Source organism: Xiphophorus couchianus, chromosome 8 (assembly GCF_001444195.1).
Source record: "Xiphophorus couchianus chromosome 8, X_couchianus-1.0, whole genome shotgun sequence".
Lineage (NCBI taxonomy): Eukaryota > Metazoa > Chordata > Actinopteri > Cyprinodontiformes > Poeciliidae > Xiphophorus > Xiphophorus couchianus.
The window spans coordinates 14,074,183-14,101,592 of NC_040235.1; the positions used below are offsets into that span (position 1 = coordinate 14,074,183).

At 37.9% G+C, this 27,410-nt stretch overlaps 1 protein-coding gene, 2 long non-coding RNA genes and 1 pseudogene across 4 annotated transcripts; 3 read left to right on the forward strand and 1 right to left on the reverse strand.

Moving 5' to 3' along the window:
- Positions 1–52: 52 nt before the first annotated feature.
- Positions 53–1,976, forward strand: LOC114150068 (uncharacterized). 2 transcript variants are annotated; one of them, XR_003596660.1, is made up of 3 exons: positions 53–288; positions 540–675; positions 1,033–1,976. It is a non-coding gene; the product is annotated as an uncharacterized LOC114150068 (long non-coding RNA). The 2 variants fall into 2 exon arrangements; XR_003596659.1 differs by having other exon boundaries at positions 53–675.
- A 15,373-nt stretch (positions 1,977–17,349) lies between these two features.
- On the forward strand, positions 17,350–17,527 carry LOC114150267 (uncharacterized; annotated as a pseudogene).
- Positions 17,528–17,676: 149 nt separating this feature from the next.
- Positions 17,677–18,756, reverse strand: LOC114149968 (uncharacterized). Its single transcript, XR_003596640.1, has 3 exons — positions 18,211–18,756; positions 18,066–18,137; positions 17,677–17,834 (listed from the first exon to the last, which is right to left on the reverse strand). It is a non-coding gene; the product is annotated as an uncharacterized LOC114149968 (long non-coding RNA).
- A 772-nt stretch (positions 18,757–19,528) lies between these two features.
- ggcx (gamma-glutamyl carboxylase) lies at positions 19,529–27,282 on the forward strand. The gene is made up of 15 exons (XM_028025539.1): positions 19,529–19,741; positions 20,037–20,237; positions 20,321–20,479; positions 21,038–21,203; positions 21,303–21,381; positions 21,479–21,585; positions 21,923–22,086; positions 22,180–22,475; positions 22,781–22,912; positions 24,016–24,167; positions 24,253–24,422; positions 24,499–24,629; positions 25,338–25,485; positions 25,987–26,191; positions 26,798–27,282. The coding sequence occupies exons 1-15, from the start codon at positions 19,717–19,719 to the stop codon at positions 26,955–26,957; spliced, it is 2,295 nt and encodes a 764-aa protein (XP_027881340.1). The 5' UTR covers positions 19,529–19,716; the 3' UTR covers positions 26,958–27,282.
- The last annotated feature ends 128 nt before the right edge of the window (positions 27,283–27,410 follow it).

Consider the following 27,410-nt stretch of genomic DNA (forward strand, 5'->3'; position numbering starts at 1 on the left):
TGGAGTGCAAGTACACCTCGCTGCAGCAAACAGAATGGGGGAGAAGGACCTCGCTGCAGCAAACAGAAAGGGGCGGGGGCGGACCTTTCCGTCAGTCCCATACCTTATTTGGAAATGGGACTATTGCATTCCGGAAATGAAGGGGGCGCTATTTTCATTATCACTAGTATAAATACCTTAAGACGCGGAGTTAAGAGGAAAGGAAGAAGAAAGAAAGAAGTTTGAGAGGTTCTTCCGTTGATGTTCGGCACACGATCAACAATGCAAAACTCACAAAGTCAACAAAAGGTATTTTTACCTTCTTAAAATTTTTTCACATAGTAAATCAATACGCTTTTCTAGATTAGGTTGAAAATATAATTAACAGCTGTAAACTAGTGAAATTCGTAATTCATACAGGGGAAGGCTAATTTTAGCATGTAGCATAGCTAATTATTATCCCGCAGGGCACCATTAGATAAAAATAGAAAAGTAGATAACATGTATAATTGAGAAATGTATTTTATGCTCAAACTTTGTTTTTTATTTTCATTATACAGATCCACGTATCTATTTGCAACATTCGGAACGGAGAGAAGATTCTTCCGTATTGCATGAACGATAAATATTGCTGTTCCCTTTGCTAATACAAGCTACAGAACCACATAGCACAAACTGCTATGGTTCAACATAACAGTATGTAAAACTACACTTGAAAAATATAAAATATTTTTTACATACTTACCAGTTTTCTAGTGTTTTTCTTTTATTTTTAAAGGTTAATCTTTTTAAATATGTTTTGTACACCAATGTTAAATTTCTGGAAAGTCTTAATATATTTTATAAACTAACAGCTGCCATTATAGGTGGGTATAGTACCCAGATGTGATACTCTAATGACGAGTAGCACAACTTCAATATAGTTTTAGTAAGTAACTGCAATAAACTACACTAGTAAGAGTAACAAAGTATTTGGTGAAATGGCTATTATTAACTACTGTTTTACTGATCATAATGTGCAATGTGATTTTTTATTTTGTTTGTTTTTTTCAGATGCCTTTAAATGTTCTTGAAGCTGTTCTCCAGGAGGTGATACCAGCACAGGGAGACTCAGCTTACCTCACCTTGGCATTGACCTGCAAGACCTTTCAAGCCGTTGTGTCTGACCCAGTTTTCAGGAAGAAGACTCACTTTGCTTGGCTGGATGGTAAGGACCTTTGACTTTTTTCACCTAAAACATGTGAAATTAGATTTCAACTACATGAAATCGATTTTTCATTAACAGGTGAGATCAACTGGGGTAAATTTTCAAAAACATTCAAGGCAGAAAACCGGATTCCTTTTGCGGTTGTAACGTGTTTTTCCTGCAACCGGTAATATAAAGACTGTGGGCTTCACCGGCAATGGAAGACGAGGAGAGTACCCTGGTTACTACTGTGATGGCCGACCTGGACACTGCACTGACTATCAATACTGAATGCAAGGAGAATATTAGTTGCTTTCCACAGTCTTTCACACATTTAAGTTGTCACACATTGTTCGTTTTTTTTTGTGACATGCCATTTTAAATCATTTCTGCTAAAGAATATTTGCCTTTCATCCTTTTTAATAATGTGTTCTTTCAATATTATTTACATTTCTGAATGTTACTTTTGTTGTAGCTCAGTTGATTTACATTATTTAGATTTCACAGAAATGGTGCCGTTTCCACACAAAGTTACATTGTGGCTGTAATTTGTTGGAGAGAGTAGAACCAATAAAGTAGTTGTAAACATATTGTAACAGCGTTGTTTAACAATAGGATAACCTTGTTTTAAAAATTTTAAATGCAAGCAAAGCTAATAACTTGCAATATACTGTGTTTCCTATACATTTTGAACAATGACTGGAATCAATACAAATTTTCTTTACAAACCTGACATACAGCCAAGTTGTTTATGTTTTAACAGTCAGAATCAACTTGGGGTTTTTTGTAATAAAGCAAGCACATACAGAAACATATTGTTCAGATACAAACAAGATTAAACGAGCAGAGCATAGGTGTAGTCGGGGTGGAGGTGATGGAAGCTCAGATGAGGAGCAGTTGCACACATCAAGCCGGACTTTATGAAGAGAGATGAGCCCGGCGCCGTTAGGCTGAGATGGAGACACACGACTTAGACTTAGACTGACTTTATTGTCATTTTGCATGCACAGGGTGTATACAGAACGAAATTTCGTTGCATACGGCTCAGGACAGTGTTTTGAGCTTTCAATGTTGTGAGGTTACTCCAGAATAAAATAAAATACAGTATAAAATATGAATATAAATATAACATATAAAGTGCAGGACTGACAGTAAAACAGAAGTTATTTAGCTATGTACATGTGCAAGGTATAAAGTGGAGACCAGATTTTAAGTGCAGTCCAGTTAAGAGTTCAGCAGTCTGATGGCAAGTGGGAAAAAGCTGTTGATCAGGTGATTGGCTGAGCAGGTGAGATGAAGACAGTTATAGTTAGAATTTACACATTGGTTTAATTTATGTAACCAGTGACTTTATTCAAAAAGGTTTTCATATAGAAAAAAGATCATTCTCTCTGGCAGTTACCAGCGCAGTGTCTACTGCCGGGTTCCGAGCGCCAAAGATTATTTCTTGTCAAATAAACTTTCTAAAACCTACTTTCTGTGTGAGTCTTTCCAGGTTGAAGCTACATTTAAAGTTTTAAATGAATCTCTTTGGGTTTTGCAACAATTTGATATTTAAGGTCTTTATTTTATGAATCGATTGCAATTGGTAGAATTGATATGGAATTTCTAAATGGAATAGTGGGACACCAATCAGTTTACTGGTTGAACTGGAGTCCTTATAGCAAAAGTTTCCAATGAGACATTATACTAAACAATGATAATAGCTGAGCCAGGTCACATGCAACCAAAAATATTATAGTTTTCAGAAAGGCACTTGTTAGAAGTTCAGAAGTCCTTTGGTTTGTTTGTAAATTATATTCACAATGTGAATAATAAGAAAAATATTTGGCAAATAATAAAAGTGCGCTGTGAATGGATGTACTAAGTTGGCCAAAATTGTTGACTAAATGTTTAACCGACCAAACCTCTTTTCCATCTAGTTCTTATTTAACAAGCCAGAGGCTATTATATTTTAGATTGTAACTTATTTATTTTAAGAGTACCATTCACAACATCAAAATATGTTATTTGAACTTCATTTGTTTATATCTGTTTTCTTAATCTGCAATGGACTGGCGATCTGTCCAGGGTCAGCAGCCCTCATGACCCACTATAGGGATAATTCATGATAATTAATGGATGGATAAATGTGCTCTTAATGTAATGTACATTTGTCTCCAAAATATTGATTTGATTCATGTTTTATTACTTTTGTTTGAGATAGATTGGGTGTAAGGATAGATAAATACATCTCCATAATGTTTCCTTATTGTTCCTTATTCTAGATTGTTTGTTACTAATATAATTTTAAATAAAGATTTAATAAAGATTTGAAAATAAAAAAAGTGACTTACCACGTGACAGACATACCGCGAGACATATCACGTTTTGTAGCCATTTCTTTACTATTTGATTTGTATTTTTAATGTTGAAAATGTTCTTGGGTGTTTTAAAAGGCGTTGTCAAATAAAATACGTTATTATTAATATAATTATTATAACAGAATCGGTACAGGAAATAGTGTCACTAGCGCCCCCTTCATTTCCGGGATGAAATAGTCCCATTTCCATATAAGGTATGAGACTGACAGTGGTCCGTCCCCGCCCCTTTTGTGTTTGCTGCAGCGAGGTGTATTTGTTCAAAGTCAATTAGAAAACATGAACACATAACACAAAATAACAAAGATAAGTTAAGATGAGAACATATTCTAACAATTTCCAAGTGGTCCTGAATTAAGAAGATGGTGGTTTGTAAACATTCGTCGCTACCAGTTAAAGCTAACGCAGCACAGCAAAGTTTACAGCCTTCACTTCACTCTGGATCAACTTCTTCAGCCTAAAGAAGAAGGTAAAGGAGCCTCCTGTGTTATTTCCATGGAATCACTTCTGTATTCAGCCTGAAAGAGAGTTTATGGGAACCAGAGAGCAGACCAGAGCCAGACAGCAGAGCAACTGATCCGCCTGTACACACTGCTGTAAACACCGTCCTGCTTCACAAGAAGCATGCAAAACTAATAAAGCGAAATAACACGGAGACCTTAAGGAACACGGCCATATTTTTCTAAAAGCAACAACTTTGAACCTGAACAGTCAGCTGAACAACACCAGAGCTGCTCTACTGTTAAGCTATGGGCTTGTTGTGCTTCAGAAGCAAAAAGCCTGAACCGTAAAATCACCGTTACTTAGTCTCTGACACTAACGACAATAAACCACATAATATACTTGAAAACAAGGTAAAAACATTGTCTGTTAGAATGGATGAAAAATGTTTAGATACTTAAATAGCACATTTTTACAAGAAAAATGTCTAGCATAAGCTAAAGCTAATGTTAGCCACAAAGTTTAAAGAAAGTAAAACTCACCTTCGTATCTGTGTATAACGAGGCGAACATCTTAAAACCTTTCTCCAGCTTACTTGTCGGGGCTTCATGTACATCATTAATTGTTACCTTGGACAAGCCCTGCAAATACCCAGTGTAAAGAGCCTTTTTCAATAGATCGGAAAAGATTGAGCCGCTTTTCCCCGAACGCGGAAGCTGAGGTGCAAAGAGCTCAACAGTTCAGAGTTTCTCATAAATTCTTTATTGTCACTATTTAAATATCATATTCATTGTTCCAGGTAGGGGAAGCCATGCTTTGCTGCATTTTACAATGAACTTAAGTTTTATATCCAGACTATCAAAGACAAAAAATAGCTATTAAAACTATTGAAATCTGTACTGCTTTGAATGAACAGTTGGGAACCGAAGCCCCGTAGCTTTTTCTTCATCTTGAATATATTTATCTGTATTTGTTTTTTTTCTGGAGGCAGAACAAATGTTTCACTCTGTCGTTGTACAGTTTGTCTGTGAATAAAGTTTTTAAAAAAAACATCGCCCCTCCCCCACACCCAACAGACTTCTTGTGGCTTTGATGTCACAGTGATGTCACTCATCCTGTCTATGACATCACTGGCGGCTGCCTTTGTATTCCCAGATTCCACAGAGAAATTCATTTGCAGTTTGAACCAGAGAGCAAAGATGGAAGAACAAAATTTTTTGTTGACAAAAATTAACAATTTACAGAAGGACCACAGCAAGCTGCAGAAGGAGAACCAAGAGCTTCAGAAAATCGTGGAAAGTCTGAAGATTAAACTGGAGCGACTTAACAGAACGGACAAGACTCACAACTGGCAAAAGGAAAATAACATACTTATAAATTCAAATGCATATTACAAGAAACAAATCAGAAAAATTCCTCTGGACCTGGAGAAAGCAAATGCAACTATACTACAACTAAGATGTGATTATGAAGATAAATTAAGAAGAAAACATACACTGGAAGAGGAACAGAAAAAAGTGAGCCGAACTGTAGCGGCCGATTTAAGAGCAAAAACAGAAAAAATCGAGTGGCTAGAGAGAGAAAATGGAGAGTTAAATAAAGAGATTGTAGCGCTGAAGATAAAAAATGAGAGGATCAAATCCAGGGTGGCAGAAAAAAGCAAAGATGTCCAGCAAAGGGAAGAACCAGTCAGGGAAAATATCCAGGAAGAGAAACCATCAGCATGTCAGAGAGTAGGGAGAATTTTTATGAATATGTACAATTCAGGAACGTTGCGGTATTGGGTGCCACCCTGGATTTTTTTTTAACAGAAAAGGATATTTTGGGTTGCTGGAAATGTTGCAGGGCATGATACTGTTGGATCTGGTCGTTTTGATTACCTGCAGTTGTTTGCGTCTCGATTGGTTTTGTCGTGTCTCGATTGGTTTTGTCTGTTTTGATTATCTACAACTGAGAGTAAATTCTCTTTTAAAAGAAAAGCGTGAATGAGTTGATCGCGTTCGCGTTAAAAGAAATCCTGTGTAAGAAACGCTGTGAATCCTGGGCTCTAACAGCTGAAACTAAACGGCTTTAACTTTATGCTGTTGTGATGATAATTGGATGGCGGAGTCCAGCGAGCAGCCGCTTAAATCCGTCTTAAATGTCTCATTCGGTAAAAAAAAAAAAAAAAGGGCGGCGGAGTCCTGCGTGAAGACGCTTCAGCTCCGGAACTGAAGTGTGATTGGAGGTATAAACACCTTTAGGTATTTTATCTCATTTAAAGTAACGGGTTTGGAAGGAGCAAACCAATTGTGGATGCAGAGGCAAGAATCCTCCACTGGTAAGAGTCCAAGAAAGGATTACCACGATTGGTATTTTTAATTGTTACCCACTATAAAAAAGAAACCAGTTTTTAGAACAGCCTATGTTGACAAACTGGTCTAAATTGTTTAAAATGGGTAAAAATAGCAGGAAGCGGAGAGAAGTGTTTCAATATGTGTTCGTTTAATTTCTTTTATAAATGAATTCATTTAAATTGTCCGGAATGGTAGAAAAATAACTGCAGTACTGGAGAATACACAGCAGATGGCGGCATAGCAACCATTGAACGAATTACTGCTTTATAGTTCAACAGTAAATGTAAATCAAAAGATTAACAGCAGTGAAAATATTGGGAGTGTGTTGAAGGGCAGGTCCCTGTTAAAATACAAAATATCTGAATAAATGGATAGTAAAGTACAGGTTAAAAGGTTAATTAAATACTAAAATAGAACGAGAACTATAGGATAAAATAAAAAACGAAAGAAAGAGCCAAGAAATTAAGAAAACAGAAGATTGTGATGACAATGTGTTGGCAAATAAATAGATGACTAAATGAAAAACTAACTAAATAAATACAGGAATAAGTAGATGAATATAATAAAAAATTATATTCATTCCTGTAACAGACAGGAATGTGAAACACAAGAAAGGGGAATATGAAAGTTTTTTTAAGAAGGAAAAGGATGAGGAAACTTTAAACAGTTAAAGTTTCATAGAAAGAAAAATAATGATGAAAACTACTAGCTCATGGTTTGCAGGAATTAATAAACTGAGTAGTAGGTTTGGTAAATAGGCATATGTGGTGATTTAGAAATAAGGAGAAAGGCAAGGAGCAAGTGAGTCAAAGTAAGAGAATGGAAAGATGATTTGAACAAATATCAAATTAAAATGATCATTGTGCTGAAGGTTGCTTTCATAGCAGTTTGGAAGAACTTAATAACTGGAAATAGAAAATAGAGAAACAGCTAAAATGCTTTGCATGGTCCAAAGGATGTTTGTAAAAATCTGAGTAATAATTATATAGAATTATAAGAATTAAAAAATTAAAACCCAACAAGCTGCAGCTGATTCTGGACATCTTAACATTCTTTTAATAATGAACAAAACTTTATTAAGATAGAGAAATATTAAATCTACAGGACTTACTTTTAATTGATTCAGTGAAACTAAAACTAACTCTCTTGGTAGATAGTAATTGATCAAACAAAGGAACACATAGCCTTCATGGATTTCAAATGCACCATTAGCTCTGCTCTTGAAACCTTTATTTTTATTGCCAATATAAAACAAAAACAAATGTTTGCAGTCCAGTTTAAAGAATCCAAAACAGATTACAGTTTCTCTGGCTACAAGATCAATATACCAATGGGCTCTTTGCACCTGCTGCACTGACGTCACAGTCGCATGCGCAAATATTTTCTAGTTACCATGACAACTAGTAAAGACAAAGTCTTATTTCAGACGCAAATAAAACAATACAATGAACATTGCTGTCTTCCTAATATAATGGGCTTTTAAGTTTTCATGGATTTCCAAACGATCCTGAATTAAGAAGACGGTGGCTTGTAAATATTCGTCGCTACCAGTTAAAGCTAACGCAGCACAGCAAAGTTTACAGCCTTCACTTCACTCTGGATCAACTTCTTCAGCCTAAAGAAGAAGGTAAAGGAGCCTCCTGTGTTATTTCCATGGAATCACTTCTGTATTCAGCCTGAAAGAGAGTTTATGGGAACCAGAGAGCAGACCAGAGCCAGACAGCAGAGCAACTGATCCGCCTGTACACACTGCTGTAAACACCGTCCTGCTTCACAAGAAGCATGCAAAACTAATAAAGCGAAATAACACGGAGACCTTAAGGAACACGGCCATATTTTTCTAAAAGCAACAACTTTGAACCTGAACAGTCAGCTGAACAACACCAGAGCTGCTCTACTGTTAAGCTATGGGCTTGTTGTGCTTCAGAAGCAAAAAGCCTGAACCGTAAAATCACCGTTACTTAGTCTCTGACACTAACGACAATAAACCACATAATATACTTGAAAACAAGGTAAAAACATTGTCTGTTAGAATGGATGAAAAATGTTTAGATACTTAAATAGCACATTTTTACAAGAAAAATGTCTAGCATAAGCTAAAGCTAATGTTAGCCACAAAGTTTAAAGAAAGTAAAACTCACCTTCGTATCTGTGTATAACGAGGCGAACATCTTAAAACCTTTCTCCAGCTTACTTGTCGGGGCTTCATGTACATCATTAATTGTTACCTTGGACAAGCCCTGCAAATACCCAGTGTAAAGAGCCTTTTTCAATAGATCGGAAAAGATTGAGCCGCTTTTCCCCGAACGCGGAAGCTGAGGTGCAAAGAGCTCAACAGTTCAGAGTTTCTCATAAATCCTTTATTGTCACTATTTAAATATCATATTCATTGTTCCAGGTAGGGGAAGCCATGCTTTGCTGCATTTTACAATGAACTTAAGTTTTATATCCAGACTATCAAAGACAAAAAATAGCTATTAAAACTATTGAAATCTGTACTGCTTTGAATGAACAGTTGGGAACCGAAGCCCCGTAGCTTTTTCTTCATCTTGAATATATTTATCTGTATTTGTTTTTTTTCTGGAGGCAGAACAAATGTTTCACTCTGTCGTTGTAGTTTGTCTGTGAATAAAGTTTTTAAAAAAAACATCGCCCCTCCCCCACACCCAACAGACTTCTTGTGGCTTTGATGTCACAGTGATGTCACTCATCCTGTCTATGACATCACTGGCGGCTGCCTTTGTATTCCCAGATTCCACAGAGAAATTCATTTGCAGTTTGAACCAGAGAGCAAAGATGGAAGAACAAAATTTTTTGTTGACAAAAATTAACAATTTACAGAAGGACCACAGCAAGCTGCAGAAGGAGAACCAAGAGCTTCAGAAAATCGTGGAAAGTCTGAAGATTAAACTGGAGCGACTTAACAGAACGGACAAGACTCACAACTGGCAAAAGGAAAATAACATACTTATAAATTCAAATGCATATTACAAGAAACAAATCAGAAAAATTCCTCTGGACCTGGAGAAAGCAAATGCAACTATACTACAACTAAGATGTGATTATGAAGATAAATTAAGAAGAAAACATACACTGGAAGAGGAACAGAAAAAAGTGAGCCGAACTGTAGCGGCCGATTTAAGAGCAAAAACAGAAAAAATCGAGTGGCTAGAGAGAGAAAATGGAGAGTTAAATAAAGAGATTGTAGCGCTGAAGATAAAAAATGAGAGGATCAAATCCAGGGTGGCAGAAAAAAGCAAAGATGTCCAGCAAAGGGAAGAACCAGTCAGGGAAAATATCCAGGAAGAGAAACCATCAGCATGTCAGAGAGTAGGGAGAATTTTTATGAATATGTACAATTCAGGAACGTTGCGGTATTGGGTGCCACCCTGGATTTTTTTTTAACAGAAAAGGATATTTTGGGTTGCTGGAAATGTTGCAGGGCATGATACTGTTGGATCTGGTCGTTTTGATTACCTGCAGTTGTTTGCGTCTCGATTGGTTTTGTCGTGTCTCGATTGGTTTTGTCTGTTTTGATTATCTACAACTGAGAGTAAATTCTCTTTTAAAAGAAAAGCGTGAATGAGTTGATCGCGTTCGCGTTAAAAGAAATCCTGTGTAAGAAACGCTGTGAATCCTGGGCTCTAACAGCTGAAACTAAACGGCTTTAACTTTATGCTGTTGTGATGATAATTGGATGGCGGAGTCCAGCGAGCAGCCGCTTAAATCCGTCTTAAATGTCTCATTCGGTAAAAAAAAAAAAAAAAAGGGCGGCGGAGTCCTGCGTGAAGACGCTTCAGCTCCGGAACTGAAGTGTGATTGGAGGTATAAACACCTTTAGGTATTTTATCTCATTTAAAGTAACGGGTTTGGAAGGAGCAAACCAATTGTGGATGCAGAGGCAAGAATCCTCCACTGGTAAGAGTCCAAGAAAGGATTACCACGATTGGTATTTTTAATTGTTACCCACTATAAAAAAGAAACCAGTTTTTAGAACAGCCTATGTTGACAAACTGGTCTAAATTGTTTAAAATGGGTAAAAATAGCAGGAAGCGGAGAGAAGTGTTTCAATATGTGTTCGTTTAATTTCTTTTATAAATGAATTCATTTAAATTGTCCGGAATGGTAGAAAAATAACTGCAGTACTGGAGAATACACAGCAGATGGCGGCATAGCAACCATTGAACGAATTACTGCTTTATAGTTCAACAGTAAATGTAAATCAAAAGATTAACAGCAGTGAAAATATTGGGAGTGTGTTGAAGGGCAGGTCCCTGTTAAAATACAAAATATCTGAATAAATGGATAGTAAAGTACAGGTTAAAAGGTTAATTAAATACTAAAATAGAACGAGAACTATAGGATAAAATAAAAAACGAAAGAAAGAGCCAAGAAATTAAGAAAACAGAAGATTGTGATGACAATGTGTTGGCAAATAAATAGATGACTAAATGAAAAACTAACTAAATAAATACAGGAATAAGTAGATGAATATAATAAAAAATTATATTCATTCCTGTAACAGACAGGAATGTGAAACACAAGAAAGGGGAATATGAAAGTTTTTTTAAGAAGGAAAAGGATGAGGAAACTTTAAACAGTTAAAGTTTCATAGAAAGAAAAATAATGATGAAAACTACTAGCTCATGGTTTGCAGGAATTAATAAACTGAGTAGTAGGTTTGGTAAATAGGCATATGTGGTGATTTAGAAATAAGGAGAAAGGCAAGGAGCAAGTGAGTCAAAGTAAGAGAATGGAAAGATGATTTGAACAAATATCAAATTAAAATGATCATTGTGCTGAAGGTTGCTTTCATAGCAGTTTGGAAGAACTTAATAACTGGAAATAGAAAATAGAGAAACAGCTAAAATGCTTTGCATGGTCCAAAGGATGTTTGTAAAAATCTGAGTAATAATTATATAGAATTATAAGAATTAAAAAATTAAAACCCAACAAGCTGCAGCTGATTCTGGACATCTTAACATTCTTTTAATAATGAACAAAACTTTATTAAGATAGAGAAATATTAAATCTACAGGACTTACTTTTAATTGATTCAGTGAAACTAAAACTAACTCTCTTGGTAGATAGTAATTGATCAAACAAAGGAACACATAGCCTTCATGGATTTCAAATGCACCATTAGCTCTGCTCTTGAAACCTTTATTTTTATTGCCAATATAAAACAAAAACAAATGTTTGCAGTCCAGTTTAAAGAATCCAAAACAGATTACAGTTTCTCTGGCTACAAGATCAATATACCAATGGGCTCTTTGCACCTGCTGCACTGACGTCACAGTCGCATGCGCAAATATTTTCTAGTTACCATGACAACTAGTAAAGACAAAGTCTTATTTCAGACGCAAATAAAACAATACAATGAACATTGCTGTCTTCCTAATATAATGGGCTTTTAAGTTTTCATGGATTTCCAAACGATCCTGAATTAAGAAGACGGTGGCTTGTAAATATTCGTCGCTACCAGTTAAAGCTAACGCAGCACAGCAAAGTTTACAGCCTTCACTTCACTCTGGATCAACTTCTTCAGCCTAAAGAAGAAGGTAAAGGAGCCTCCTGTGTTATTTCCATGGAATCACTTCTGTATTCAGCCTGAAAGAGAGTTTATGGGAACCAGAGAGCAGACCAGAGCCAGACAGCAGAGCAACTGATCCGCCTGTACACACTGCTGTAAACACCGTCCTGCTTCACAAGAAGCATGCAAAACTAATAAAGCGAAATAACACGGAGACCTTAAGGAACACGGCCATATTTTTCTAAAAGCAACAACTTTGAACCTGAACAGTCAGCTGAACAACACCAGAGCTGCTCTACTGTTAAGCTATGGGCTTGTTGTGCTTCAGAAGCAAAAAGCCTGAACCGTAAAATCACCGTTACTTAGTCTCTGACACTAACGACAATAAACCACATAATATACTTGAAAACAAGGTAAAAACATTGTCTGTTAGAATGGATGAAAAATGTTTAGATACTTAAATAGCACATTTTTACAAGAAAAATGTCTAGCATAAGCTAAAGCTAATGTTAGCCACAAAGTTTAAAGAAAGTAAAACTCACCTTCGTATCTGTGTATAACGAGGCGAACATCTTAAAACCTTTCTCCAGCTTACTTGTCGGGGCTTCATGTACATCATTAATTGTTACCTTGGACAAGCCCTGCAAATACCCAGTGTAAAGAGCCTTTTTCAATAGATCGGAAAAGATTGAGCCGCTTTTCCCCGAACGCGGAAGCTGAGGTGCAAAGAGCTCAACAGTTCAGAGTTTCTCATAAATCCTTTATTGTCACTATTTAAATATCATATTCATTGTTCCAGGTAGGGGAAGCCATGCTTTGCTGCATTTTACAATGAACTTAAGTTTTATATCCAGACTATCAAAGACAAAAAATAGCTATTAAAACTATTGAAATCTGTACTGCTTTGAATGAACAGTTGGGAACCGAAGCCCCGTAGCTTTTTCTTCATCTTGAATATATTTATCTGTATTTGTTTTTTTTCTGGAGGCAGAACAAATGTTTCACTCTGTCGTTGTAGTTTGTCTGTGAATAAAGTTTTTAAAAAAAACATCGCCCCTCCCCCACACCCAACAGACTTCTTGTGGCTTTGATGTCACAGTGATGTCACTCATCCTGTCTATGACATCACTGGCGGCTGCCTTTGTATTCCCAGATTCCACAGAGAAATTCATTTGCAGTTTGAACCAGAGAGCAAAGATGGAAGAACAAAATTTTTTGTTGACAAAAATTAACAATTTACAGAAGGACCACAGCAAGCTGCAGAAGGAGAACCAAGAGCTTCAGAAAATCGTGGAAAGTCTGAAGATTAAACTGGAGCGACTTAACAGAACGGACAAGACTCACAACTGGCAAAAGGAAAATAACATACTTATAAATTCAAATGCATATTACAAGAAACAAATCAGAAAAATTCCTCTGGACCTGGAGAAAGCAAATGCAACTATACTACAACTAAGATGTGATTATGAAGATAAATTAAGAAGAAAACATACACTGGAAGAGGAACAGAAAAAAGTGAGCCGAACTGTAGCGGCCGATTTAAGAGCAAAAACAGAAAAAATCGAGTGGCTAGAGAGAGAAAATGGAGAGTTAAATAAAGAGATTGTAGCGCTGAAGATAAAAAATGAGAGGATCAAATCCAGGGTGGCAGAAAAAAGCAAAGATGTCCAGCAAAGGGAAAAACCAGTCAGGGAAAATATCCAGGAAGAGAAACCATCAGCATGTCAGAGAGTAGGGAGAATTTTTATGAATATGTACAATTCAGGAACGTTGCGGTATTGGGTGCCACCCTGGATTTTTTTTTAACAGAAAAGGATATTTTGGGTTGCTGGAAATGTTGCAGGGCATGATACTGTTGGATCTGGTCGTTTTGATTACCTGCAGTTGTTTGCGTCTCGATTGGTTTTGTCGTGTCTCGATTGGTTTTGTCTGTTTTGATTATCTACAACTGAGAGTAAATTCTCTTTTAAAAGAAAAGCGTGAATGAGTTGATCGCGTTCGCGTTAAAAGAAATCCTGTGTAAGAAACGCTGTGAATCCTGGGCTCTAACAGCTGAAACTAAACGGCTTTAACTTTATGCTGTTGTGATGATAATTGGATGGCGGAGTCCAGCGAGCAGCCGCTTAAATCCGTCTTAAATGTCTCATTCGGTAAAAAAAAAAAAAAAAGGGCGGCGGAGTCCTGCGTGAAGACGCTTCAGCTCCGGAACTGAAGTGTGATTGGAGGTATAAACACCTTTAGGTATTTTATCTCATTTAAAGTAACGGGTTTGGAAGGAGCAAACCAATTGTGGATGCAGAGGCAAGAATCCTCCACTGGTAAGAGTCCAAGAAAGGATTACCACGATTGGTATTTTTAATTGTTACCCACTATAAAAAAGAAACCAGTTTTTAGAACAGCCTATGTTGACAAACTGGTCTAAATTGTTTAAAATGGGTAAAAATAGCAGGAAGCGGAGAGAAGTGTTTCAATATGTGTTCGTTTAATTTCTTTTATAAATGAATTCATTTAAATTGTCCGGAATGGTAGAAAAATAACTGCAGTACTGGAGAATACACAGCAGATGGCGGCATAGCAACCATTGAACGAATTACTGCTTTATAGTTCAACAGTAAATGTAAATCAAAAGATTAACAGCAGTGAAAATATTGGGAGTGTGTTGAAGGGCAGGTCCCTGTTAAAATACAAAATATCTGAATAAATGGATAGTAAAGTACAGGTTAAAAGGTTAATTAAATACTAAAATAGAACGAGAACTATAGGATAAAATAAAAAACGAAAGAAAGAGCCAAGAAATTAAGAAAACAGAAGATTGTGATGACAATGTGTTGGCAAATAAATAGATGACTAAATGAAAAACTAACTAAATAAATACAGGAATAAGTAGATGAATATAATAAAAAATTATATTCATTCCTGTAACAGACAGGAATGTGAAACACAAGAAAGGGGAATATGAAAGTTTTTTTAAGAAGGAAAAGGATGAGGAAACTTTAAACAGTTAAAGTTTCATAGAAAGAAAAATAATGATGAAAACTACTAGCTCATGGTTTGCAGGAATTAATAAACTGAGTAGTAGGTTTGGTAAATAGGCATATGTGGTGATTTAGAAATAAGGAGAAAGGCAAGGAGCAAGTGAGTCAAAGTAAGAGAATGGAAAGATGATTTGAACAAATATCAAATTAAAATGATCATTGTGCTGAAGGTTGCTTTCATAGCAGTTTGGAAGAACTTAATAACTGGAAATAGAAAATAGAGAAACAGCTAAAATGCTTTGCATGGTCCAAAGTATGTTTGTAAAAATCTGAGTAATAATTATATAGAATTATAAGAATTAAAAAATTAAAACCCAACAAGCTGCAGCTGATTCTGGACATCTTAACATTCTTTTAATAATGAACAAAACTTTATTAAGATAGAGAAATATTAAATCTACAGGACTTACTTTTAATTGATTCAGTGAAACTAAAACTAACTCTCTTGGTAGATAGTAATTGATCAAACAAAGGAACACATAGCCTTCATGGATTTCAAATGCACCATTAGCTCTGCTCTTGAAACCTTTATTTTTATTGCCAATATAAAACAAAAACAAATGTTTGCAGTCCAGTTTAAAGAATCCAAAACAGATTACAGTTTCTCTGGCTACAAGATCAATATACCAATGGGCTCTTTGCACCTGCTGCACTGACGTCACAGTCGCATGCGCAAATATTTTCTAGTTACCATGACAACTAGAAAAGACAAAGTCTTATTTCAGACGCAAATAAAACAATACAATGAACATTGCTGTCTTCCTAATATAATGGGCTTTTAAGTTTTCATGGATTTCCAAACGATCCTGAATTAAGAAGACGGTGGCTTGTAAATATTCGTCGCTACCAGTTAAAGCTAACGCAGCACAGCAAAGTTTACAGCCTTCACTTCACTCTGGATCAACTTCTTCAGCCTAAAGAAGAAGGTAAAGGAGCCTCCTGTGTTATTTCCATGGAATCACTTCTGTATTCAGCCTGAAAGAGAGTTTATGGGAACCAGAGAGCAGACCAGAGCCAGACAGCAGAGCAACTGATCCGCCTGTACACACTGCTGTAAACACCGTCCTGCTTCACAAGAAGCATGCAAAACTAATAAAGCGAAGTAACACGGAAACCTTAAGGAACACGGCCATATTTTTCTAAAAGCAACAACTTTGAACCTGAACCGTCAGCTGAACTAGAACTCCGACACCAGAGCTGCTCTACTGTTAAGCTATGGGCTCGTTGTGCTTCAGGCTTCAGAAGCAAAAAGCCTGAACCGTAAAATCACCGTTACTTAGTCTCTGACACTAACGACAATAAACCACATAATATACTTGAAAACAAGGTAAAAACATTGTCTGTTAGAATGGATGAAAAATGTTTAGATACTTAAATAGCACATTTGTACAAGAAAAATGTCTAGCATAAGCTAAAGCTAATGTTAGCCACAAAGTTTAAAGAAAGTAAAACTCACCTTCGTATCTGTGTATAACGAGGCGAACATCTTAAAACCTTTCTCCAGTTTATTTGTCGGGGCTTCGGATCGATGTACATCACAAACTTTGCTGTGCGGCGTTAGTTAGCTTTAACTGGTAGCCGCGAATATTTACAAGCCACCGTCTTCTTAATTCAGGACCGATTGGAAATCCATGAAAACTTAAAAGCCCATTATATTAGGAAGACAGCAATGTTCATAGTATTGTTTTATTTGCGTCTGAAATAAGACTTTGTCTTTACTAGCTGTCATGGTAACTCAAAAGGAGGGGAGGGGGGGCGCATTTGCGCATGCGGTTTTGACGTCAGCGCAGCAGGTGCAAAGAGCCCATAGCATGTGAAGAGTAACAAGCATGTTTACGAATCTTGACTTGCACTATTCAGTATGTTGAAATTAGTGTATAAGCTAAAATTAGCCAAATGCTAATGTAAGCCTAAGGCTAGACCACCATGAAGCTTGGTCTGCAGATGGAGTCTGAGCTGCTGGCAAACTCTGCTGAGACGTTGAGGGTCAACGTGCTCCCTGTGGGAGTCATTGTTCGCCCTGACACATCATATCTTGGTGCAACTCCAGATGTGACCCGTCAGAATCAGCCCCGTTTGAACTGGTTGAGGTGAAAAGCAGCATGAAGAATGATGTGTCTCAGGTTGCTCAGCTCAAGGTTCAGGATGGCCAGGCTGTTTTGAGGCGTTCACACGCAGGTACAGGGTCAACTGGAAACCAGCGGATTGGAATGGTGCCACTTTGTCACGGACACGTTAACAACAGTAACTGTTGAGCGGGTGTGGCGTGACGAGTCTTTCATGATCAAATGATCCTGTAGGTCAGGGGTGAGCAATCCTGGTCCTCGAGGGCCGGTGTCCTGCAACTCTTGGATGTCTCCCTGGTCCAACACACTTGAATCCAACATCTGAATCACCTCCTAAGTGCAGTCAAGTTCTCCAGAGTCCTGCTAGTGACCTCATTATTTGACTCAGGTGTGTTGAAGTAGAGATACATCTAAAAGTTGCAGGAGACCGGCCCTCGAGGCCTGGAGTTGCCCACCCCTGCTGTAGGTGGATCTCCAGGGTGAGGATCAGCCATTGCACTGAGGCGATCTGACCTCTGTGAATTCTCCACATGGGAGAATCTCAACTGCACAATTTATGGTAGTGGGGGACTGGGTTCGCGCTCTCCCCTGGTATTAATGTCTGGGTTAAAAGTGAGTACTCCTTTATTTTTTTTAGCTCTGAGGATTGAAGGTGGTGTGTTTGGCCTAGATGGTGACGCCCCCTTCACACCTCATGGTTATTCCTTTCTGATCAGATTCCTTTAAATAAGTCATAAAACTTCATATTAAAATACTTTATTAATAAATAAACATCTCATATCTGCACAGTTTGGATAGAGGGAGTTCTGCCGGTCAGGCTGGGAGCTTGATCCGGATGGGCGGCGGCCTGATGGCGGCGTCCCTCATCTCGGCTGTGATGTCCACGCCCAGCGGAGCTCTGCAGCAGAACCAGCAGAACGGGTCAGAACCTGCAGCTCATGTCAGTCTGAGGGTTTGATCCGCTAACAGCAGCAACCGGGTCGGTACAGCAGGAACCGGGTCGGTACGGTAGAATGTACTGGTTATTTTATGATCCAAAAATCTACTGTCAACAGCTCTTTCTTTAAAATATGAATGAGAGGAAGTGAAGCCCTGACCAGAACGTGAACTGGTTCTGGTTCTGACTGACCTGGGCTCGTAGCTGACCTCCACCTCCGGCGCCAGGATCCCGGTTCCTTCCCTCAGATGCTCCACTCTGTTCCTGCGGGGAGGAAACCAAACGCCTCAGGTGAACTGGACTTGTTTCCAACTGCAGCCGGGTTACCAGAACTCACCAGGCGACCATCGCTCCGTTGTGGGTGCAGAACCGGGCCGGAGGGCAGCGCAGCCGCAACCCGGTCACCTTGGCGACGACGGCCAGAGCTTTACAGATGTACTGGTTGCTGGCAACGCCTCCAGACAACACCTGGAAAAAACTCTGGGTCAAATCTAAAAGTTTGGATATGCTGGGTTGCTATGGAAACACTGCAGCTTTCTTTTTTAATTTGTAAATAACTGATACTGATTCTGAAGTTAGTTTTCTTGCCCAGCAGATAAAATATTTGCCTGCAGAGAATTTCAAGACGACTGCAGTCAAAAGTTTGTTCACACAATGAATCATTAAAATCCTCATCCCACTTCCTGTCGTTGTCTTTGTCGCTTCTGCCAGCAGTAACATCCTGTTGTTGATCATGTGACTTGTGTGATGTGAAAAATGTTTCTATGGTAGTTTTGTAAATTTTGGTACAGGTGAAAAACATCTCATCTTAGAGCAAAAACTTTCTGTTGAAAAACGAGTTTTTCTGAAATTATCTTGTTTCATTTAAGGAAATTTATTTATTTTTTTATTCCAATTTGCATAATTTTACGGTGAATGGAACAAGTACACCTCGCTGAAGCAAACAGAATCAAGTCAAAACACAGAAAACAAAAATGAAAATAAGATAAAATACTAATAAAACCTGAACTAAATAGGTAAATATAAATAAATATTAGTAAATTAAAATCTCTCAAATTACTTATTGATAGTTTCTCGTTTCTTCCCATTTTCCTTATGTGTCTTTCTTTACTCAGAATGTTAAATGGGTCTTCCTGTCTCTCATATGTCCCGGGTTTTCTGCCAGATCTTAATATACTTATCATTTTACATTTAGCTTTACTTGATGGAAGTTTATTATTAACATTTTTAGATTTCAACGCACGTACCTCTAGATTTATAGATTAAATGTAAATGACAAAGCTAAATTTATTTTTGCTATTCCCTGAGATGTTTTTAAAAATTAAAAATAAGAAGAAAAATGAGAGGAACAGGAAAAAAGTTTGTCTAAAATTAAGAATTAATTTAAGAATTGTAAGAAGTCTTTATTTTCTCTTTATTTATAAATGAATAATAATTGCAAATATATGCAAATTTTAAATACAAAAAATGAAACAATTTCCTTTTCAGACTGATACAAATATTTTCCCTCTAAATTTAAACATTCGAGTATGAATAATTATACGTTTACGTGCTGAGGAAGTTTTCAGGATGTGACGTAGAAGAGGGTGGAATTAGCAGTGAAATCAGCCAATGAGCAGGAAGCACCTTTTTCACAACATTCCAATCCTTCCCACGACGTTCTCCTTCTCTCCTCCCCTCTTCTGCTCCTTTCTGGGAGTATGTGGTACTGTGACACGTAAACTTTGTCCGCCACATTCCTCTCGCAGGATACCTCCACCTGGGACAGGGAGAGCAGAGAAAAGACTCATGCCTGATCCCGAACCAGATTAACACAGAATCGTACAAAAACCCAAAACAAAACATGGAGGCGAGAGAAGCTACTGCAGGTGAGGTTACTGTTAGCACTGACTGTCAAACAGCTAGAAAGAGAGCGAGAGAGAGAGAGAGAGAGACAGAGCTGTTTGTTGTTGTTTTCACTCCAATTACCAGTTAGAGCAACACCTAACAAGCTGGGATCTCAACACCAGCTATGTTTGTGTAAATATAGCCCTGAACACGAACCTGGCAGGTTGTTTTGATTGAACAGAGAGAGCACAATGAGTCCATTCAGATCTTGTTTAGACTTGCCTTTAAACAGTAACCATGACTTTGCGTCTTGATTCGCCTTTATTCAACTTATAGGTGCTTTTGTTGGCACCGACAAAGAGAAAAAATCTGCTAAGAAGGATGCAGCTCATAAAGCGGTGAAACCACAGACTAAAAGCAGAATGGAGGAAATCTTTGGCTTCAGGAAAGAGGACCTGAGCTCCTGGGAGAACCTGGTGGCCCTTCTGAACCGACCCACTGACCCTGCATCTCTGGGCATCTTCCGCTGCATGTTTGGTGAATAAATCAATGCTCTCTGCTGTTTAAATCTCAACTTGTTACAAAGAATAGTCTGTATTCACGACTTGTGTTCTGTCCAGGTTTGCTTATGGCTATAGACGTCACACAGGAGAGGGGCCTCAGCCACCTGGATTACAAATACCTGGATGGGGCCCCTGTGTGCCGATTTCCTCTTTTCAATTTCTTAGAGCCCCTCCCGCTGGATTGGATGTACGTGGTGTATCTGGTGATGTTCCTTGGTGGGTACCTTACCATTAAGAGAGGCTAGTCTTCAGTCTGAGCAGATTTCTACTGGAAGATCTCTGTGAGATCAGCACCTCTCGATTGTTTTTACATCTGAATAATATTTGTTACCATGGAATAATTAACTCCAAGTTGTTTGAAAATGGCCTACGATCCCTTCCCAGTTTGACGAGTGGCAACAATTGCTTCTCTATTACTTTTATTTTTTTAATTTGCATACTTGTATGTTGCTAAAACGTATGCTTTTATAAAAAGGTCTCATCTGCTAAAGTTCTTATTCATTAAGTGCATTTCATAAACACCTCCCACCTGCTACTATCCTCTCTTAAATCCTGCAGAAACAAAAAGGGTGTACTTACTTTTTCTACTCTTTTACTTTAAGGTGAGTTGTGAATAATTTTAGAACTTGGCAGAGAGTAGACCAAATACACATACTCATTATATTTACTATTTCTGCAGCATATGCAGCTTTTCAACACCTCATGAGTCTTTTCCCCTTAAAAAGCAGGTAACTGCTCAATTTAACTAAACTGTGTGTTTATTTTTAATTAAAGGTGCACTGGGCATCATGCTGGGCTGTTTCTACCGTCTCTCATGCCTCATGTTCATCTCGACATACTGGTACATCTTCTTCCTGGACAAAACAGCCTGGAACAATCACTCATATCTCTACGGTCTCATTGGGTTTCAGCTCGCCATCATGGACGGCAACAGATACTGGTGAGGTTGAAGCTTTATTAGACTGCGTGTGAATTAATCTGCATCCTTTTCTCCGCGTCAGTCGTTTTTTTTGTGTGTTTTTTTTATGTGTATCTTTAGGTCGCTGGATGGATTACGAAAACCTTCCATAAGAAATGCTCATGTTCCTCTGTGGAATTACACCTTACTGAGGACACAGGTTTGCTTCAGTCATCAGCTAGTTAGCTATTTTTATGTGAAAATTATTGTGACAATCTGAGCTGATTTAATGATACCTGTGATCTTGTTTTTCAAAGATCTTTATTGTATATTTCATTGCTGGAGTGAAAAAATTGGACGCAGACTGGGTGGAGGGATATTCCATGTCTTACCTGGCACACCACTGGCTCTTTGATCCTTTCAAGTAGGTTTGCCTTAGTCCTTAATAAATTATATAATTTTACAATCAAATATGCAGTGGTTTTTATCACAATAGAGTTGGGCTATATGGCTTAAAATTCTCAAATTGTTTTCATGCCAGATTCGATTTCCGATATTTATTTATTTTTTAATCTTGCTTTCTTATTTTTAAAAGAAATTACAGATGACAGAAAATATTTTTCAATATTTTTCATATTGACACTGATTAAACACTGCTTTAACTTAATATGCGAAAATGCCGGCGAGGTATAAAAGCTTTTGCGAGGCAGTGTATGCCATATATGTTACTGAGCTGTACCAACGTTGTTTTTGTTTTTCAGAGTGATTCTTCCTGTGGAGTCAGTGAGTCTGCTGGTGGTGCACGGGGGCGGTCTAATTCTGGATCTCACCGCCGGATATTTGCTGTTTTTTGATGCCACACGGCCGTTCGCGTTTTTCTTCGTGTCTTATTTCCACTGCATGAACTCTCAGCTGTTCAGCATCGGTCAGTGTGCTGCTTCATTCGCTCTCAGGACAGCTATAAAGTCTTTGTTTCCTCCACTGACGTGTATTTACCTGTATTTTTAACCCTGTTCAGGGATGTTCTCCTACACAATGTTGGCAACAAGTCCTCTCTTCTGCTACGCTGATTGGCCAAGGAGATTCTTTGCGCGCTTCCCATCTTTGCTCAGCGGAGTCCTGCCGTTCACCACAGAGGAGATTCAGCCCAGCACTTCCTGCCTTTACCCTGAAATCCACAGCAACGAACATCCAGGGACACAAAATCCTGCAAAAGCTTCCAAAATGAAATTTAAGCACAAGCTGGGAGCTGTTTTTACTATTCTTTACATAGCTGAGCAGTTTTTCATGCCTTATTCACACTTCATCACACAGGTATGTCTTCTCAGTGTCTTGCATTCATTTCTTAGATTGTTTTATTTCCATTTCTGAGTGGACAGCTTGCTGTCCCAGTGATCAAAAGTCTATTAAAACCTCCTGATAGTGAAACACAGTCATTGTTTCATTATAAACAGCAGCTCGGATAGTCAAAACTTTGAAATACGAGAACCCTTATCATTCAGTCTCTGATAAGCTGAAAACTTGGGTGTTCGCTTTCATGCATGTGATGAATACACATAAGTACAACCAGGGGGTGTAATATAAAATTGTTCTAATGTTCTTCTTTTTTTTGGACTCAGGGTTACAATAACTGGACTAATGGTTTGTATGGATACTCCTGGGACATGATGGTCCACTCCCGCAGCCATCAGCACGTGAAGATCACCTACAAAGACGGAAAAACAGGGGAAATCGGATATCTGAACCCAGGGGTGAGATACCAGGAAAACCAAAACCATGCAAGGGAGGAAAATAATCATCGTTGCACTTAGAGTTGTGTCGATCATTTCACTAGAGATTGGATTTAACCAAATACTTATTTATTTTTTACTTCTCTACATGGCTGGGCAATAAATTAATTTGATCAGTTTCTGCAGATTTTATTTTTGGAAAATCTGAATTTTTACCAATTTACCAATGCACTCCTGGGGTTTCCGTAGCTCAGAGTGATGTCAGCTCACCCAGTGCCTACCGTCTTGTTTGACAAGCGTGTTACACAGCTTCTGTTTACTTGGACTTTGAATTCAGGTCAGATCACCAAAAGAATGACTGAAACAAAACATTTTTGGGCATTTGTAATTTCTTTTCAAGAAAAGAAATCAAGATTATTTTGTAAAAAAAAAATGGTATGAAAAAAATCAGAAATGTTATTTTCAGCCCTATTCCTTCCCTAGCCAATAAGTTGTTTAAAACTAATAACTTCCCCTATTTTGGTCCATAAAACTGCTGAAAAAGGTGAGAGAAAAGGTGTCAAAATGCTGCCTTGCAAAGTTTACATGTGTATCTGGTCCAAAGCATCTGAATAAAACCACTGTATTACCACTTTACTACTATAAATATGGAATAAATAATAAAATAAAACACTAAAAATGAAGAAAGGCCAAGGGATAAAAAAATGTTTTAAGAAGAGTTTTAAAAGTGGACAATAAAGGGACACTTGTAATACGTAATGGCACATCGTTCTATTACCATTCAGTCAGTCTCTACAGAGCTCTACCTAATCTAGTTATTTGATTCAGGTGTATTGAAGAAGATAGATATTTAAAGTTATATGAAACTCCTGAGCTAGGGGTATGTTGTTTTGATGCATAAATAGTGATATCCTTTAACTTATGTTGGATCTCAAACTACAATAATTATTAGGGAATCCATAGCACATTTTGTTTTCTGTGAGATGTTAAAATCTTAAGAAAGGATGAAAAAAAACTGTAATCTGCAGGTCAATCACAATAGTAAAGTAATCACACCTAAACATCACTTTTTAAACTACAGGTTTATTTAACAGCTTTCTGGAATAATCCTGCCTGTGTTTCAGGTGTTTACTCAGAGTCGCCGCTGGAAAGATCACGGAGACATGCTGAAGCAGTACGCCACCTGTCTCAGCGGGTTGCTCCCACGCTACAACATCTCTCATCCTGAAATCTACTTTGATATCTGGGTGTCGATCAACGAGCGCTTCCAGCAAAGGTAGGAGGGAATTTGGATGTCAGATGTTGGATGTCAAGTGTGGAAAAAGTGTGATGGTTGAATTCGCCATGTTCTCCTCTGTAAGGATCTTTGATCCTCGCGTGGACATCGTGAAAGCAGAGTGGTCGCCTTTCAAACCAAACCCGTGGCTGATGCCCCTGCTGGTTGACCTTTCACCCTGGAGGACCAAGTTCCAGGAGATTGAGGGAAGTCTGGACAATCAGACTGAGATCGTCTTCATTGCAGATTTTCCAGGTTGAAGCTCTCTTCTTTGTCCTAATTTTTGTTGTAAAGTATTGATTATCTAACTGCCATCTCTGTTACCGCTCAGGTCTCCATTTGGAGAACTTTGTGAGTGAAGACCTGGGCAACACCAGCATCCATGTGCTGCAAGGGCAGGTGAACGTTGAGGTAGTGGAGGAGAAGAAGAACCACACTCTGCAGCCTGGTGACCAGATAAAGGTACAGCTCCACAGCATCGCCATCAGGAGTTTGATAATAACAAATACAATGTTTTCAGACACTAATATTCAATTAAATTAAGATTGAAACATTTTGTAGGAATAGTTATACATGATTGATCAAAATACTTTTCAACTCAACTAAAAACTTGAACTGCTGTGCACTGGGAAATACATGTTTGAAATGGAAAAAGTGCAGGATGAAGTCGTATTATATTCTTCAGTATAAAATAAGAGCATTAATTTACAAAAGGGATCCTCTGTGTAATGTTCAAAAAGGGTAAATGGCTGTTAATGAGGGTGTGGTAAAATGACTATTTTCCTCTTAATTAGGAAATAACTGTCATATTTCTTCACGTGAGCAAGTTGTTCTAATGCAGCAAGCTTCTTCTGACTGCTTGTGTTGCCCGTCTGTCCTTTTACAAGCTAATTTTAGCAAAGTAAACTAAACCCTGCTGTGCAAGTTTCTGAAAACAGAATCTCCAGCTGATGCATTAAGTGATTCACCTTCCAAGGCTGCTGAAAGTTTTCCAAATGTGCACATGCAATCTGAAATGTCATAAAGGAGGCAGGTGGACTGCGGAAAAAGCAAAAGACTAGCAATAAAAGAGAAAGAACGAAAACTTGTATAAATAATGCTGGCTAAATAATTACAAAGCAATATTGATATGACTCTCCTAAATTTTTATTTTCCTTTACGTGTTTGCAGGTTCCGGCAGGGGCTTATCATAAAGTGTACACCATATCTGAGAGCCCTTCCTGCTACATGTATGTCTACGTCAACACCACAGAGGCAGTGCTGCTGCAGAACTTCACCAAACTGCAGGAGCTTCAAGAGCGCATTCGCAATGGAACAGGTGAAAACAATTCGGATGAGAAGATGCTATAAAACTAGCCTGGTAAAAACCAGCTGGCCAGGCTGCTATTTTTAGTTTTATTTAACCTTTAAATTATCCTTTATATTACCAGGATAAAAACCCATTGAGATTAAAATCCTCTTATTCAAAGGAGTGCAGGCCAAGAGGCAGCAACAAACACAACTCACAAAAAATACACAGTAAAAAGAAAATGTCAAGCTATAAAAAATCTGGTACATATGATTGAATCAACATCAAGAACTATTAGTTTGGATTATACTATAAAACTGCTATTAGTTTCATTTGAACACACCAAGTTTATTGCAGTATTTGGAGGAAGATATGTCAAATTTCTTTTCAGGCTAAAACTTGAATCTCATCTGTTGAAGCTTCTTATGTTCCCGGTACTTTCTTTGAGGACAGAGATGTTGTATTAATGAGAAGCAAACTGTTGCTACTTGAATCCATTCACATCATATGTTGATGAATGACTCTGCGCAGAAACTGAGCCTCTCCCTCCTGAGCTGCAGCCTCTCATGGCGGCAGACGACGACGGAGAGGCGGAGGTCAACGCCACCGACCCCGTCGTGCAGCTGTTCCTGAAGAGGCAGCGTCGGATGAAGGAGGTGAAGAAACGCAGGGAGGCGGGAGTGCTGGAGCGACTGGATCGCTTTGCCGTTAAAAAGTACTACACGATACGGAGGGGGTACGTGCTCTCTGTTTACACTGTTCCTACACACTCTTGGAAAGTACACACAGAAGTATTTTTCCAATCTGGATAAGACTTGAAACACTTATTTTTGGAGATTCTTCTCCGTGATTTTCAAAAAGTCAAAAATAACATTTGAAAACAAAAACTGTTTAAAGCTAATTGCTGGAAGAAAGCTTGGGTTTTTCTTCTAACTATATAAACAATGGATGGATGCAACAACCAAACTCCTCTTTATCTCAGGATAAATTGTTTGAAATGCTAAGGTGGGAAAAGAGACAATAGAGATTCTGCTTTCCTGATATTTTTAAAAAGTGAAATTTAAAATCAGTTTTCTCGACATAAAAAGCTGGATGTTTCATTATCTCAAGTAATGAAACATTCAAGTTCCAATTAACTCAGACTTAATTACCTTAAAATAATGCCGTAATTAAACCATTACGGCAAATGAAATAATTGAACTGATAACATAAATACAAGCATGTTGAGATGGTGAATGTTTTTGAAACAAATTGACTTTAAAATCTTGAGATCAGCTGAATGACCTAATGAAAATGTTATTGCAACACTAGGAAATAACAACCTTGCTCCTTTGTCTGGTAGATTTCTGATGACAGCCATTGCAATAAGAAACCTGGCGGTAGGTCTCCCTCCTGTGGAGCAGCTGAGGAGTGAAGTAGCCTTTGCCAACATGAAGGAACCTGAAGCAGAAGCCGAGCCAGACGAGACGCTCAAACAGGAAGTTGGTCACGCAGAACTTTAAAACTTGTCAAAACACAAAGTATGAGAAGGATGAACTCCGGGTACTGAATCACACATTCCTGTAAATCTGTTACTGCTGGACTGTTACCGAGTGGGTTCCTCTCTGCTCAGGCCATTAAAGTACTCTGAAGAAATTAGCATTTCAGGTTATTGCCGAATGTAATATTTTGTTCTTAAATTTCAGCTTCCAGAACCTGTTGCAGTACAACCAAAATTCTGTATGTTTGTGTTCATGGTGTCACTGCCACAAAGCCATTATAATATGATCTGCTGGAAGACTAACTCATAAACATATCAGACTATAAATGGGGAAGCATGAGGCTGAATGAGTATTATGTCTTTAAGTTTCAGCAGCTTGAACCTTCTCCTTTTTTTCTTTAGAGTTTTTACCAAAATGTGAGAGGGAAAAGAAAACTTGATGACAAATGTAAAAATAATTGTAAGGAATCATTTA

Coding starts and splice junctions, on each gene's coding strand:
- ggcx (XM_028025539.1), top strand. CDS start 19,717: ATGGAGGCGAGAGAAGCTACTGCAG. Junction 21,382..21,478: donor ACACCTTACTGAGGACACAG/GTTTGCTTCAGT, acceptor TGTTTTTCAAAG/ATCTTTATTGTATATTTCAT. Junction 24,168..24,252: donor AACGAGCGCTTCCAGCAAAG/GTAGGAGGGAAT, acceptor CTCCTCTGTAAG/GATCTTTGATCCTCGCGTGG.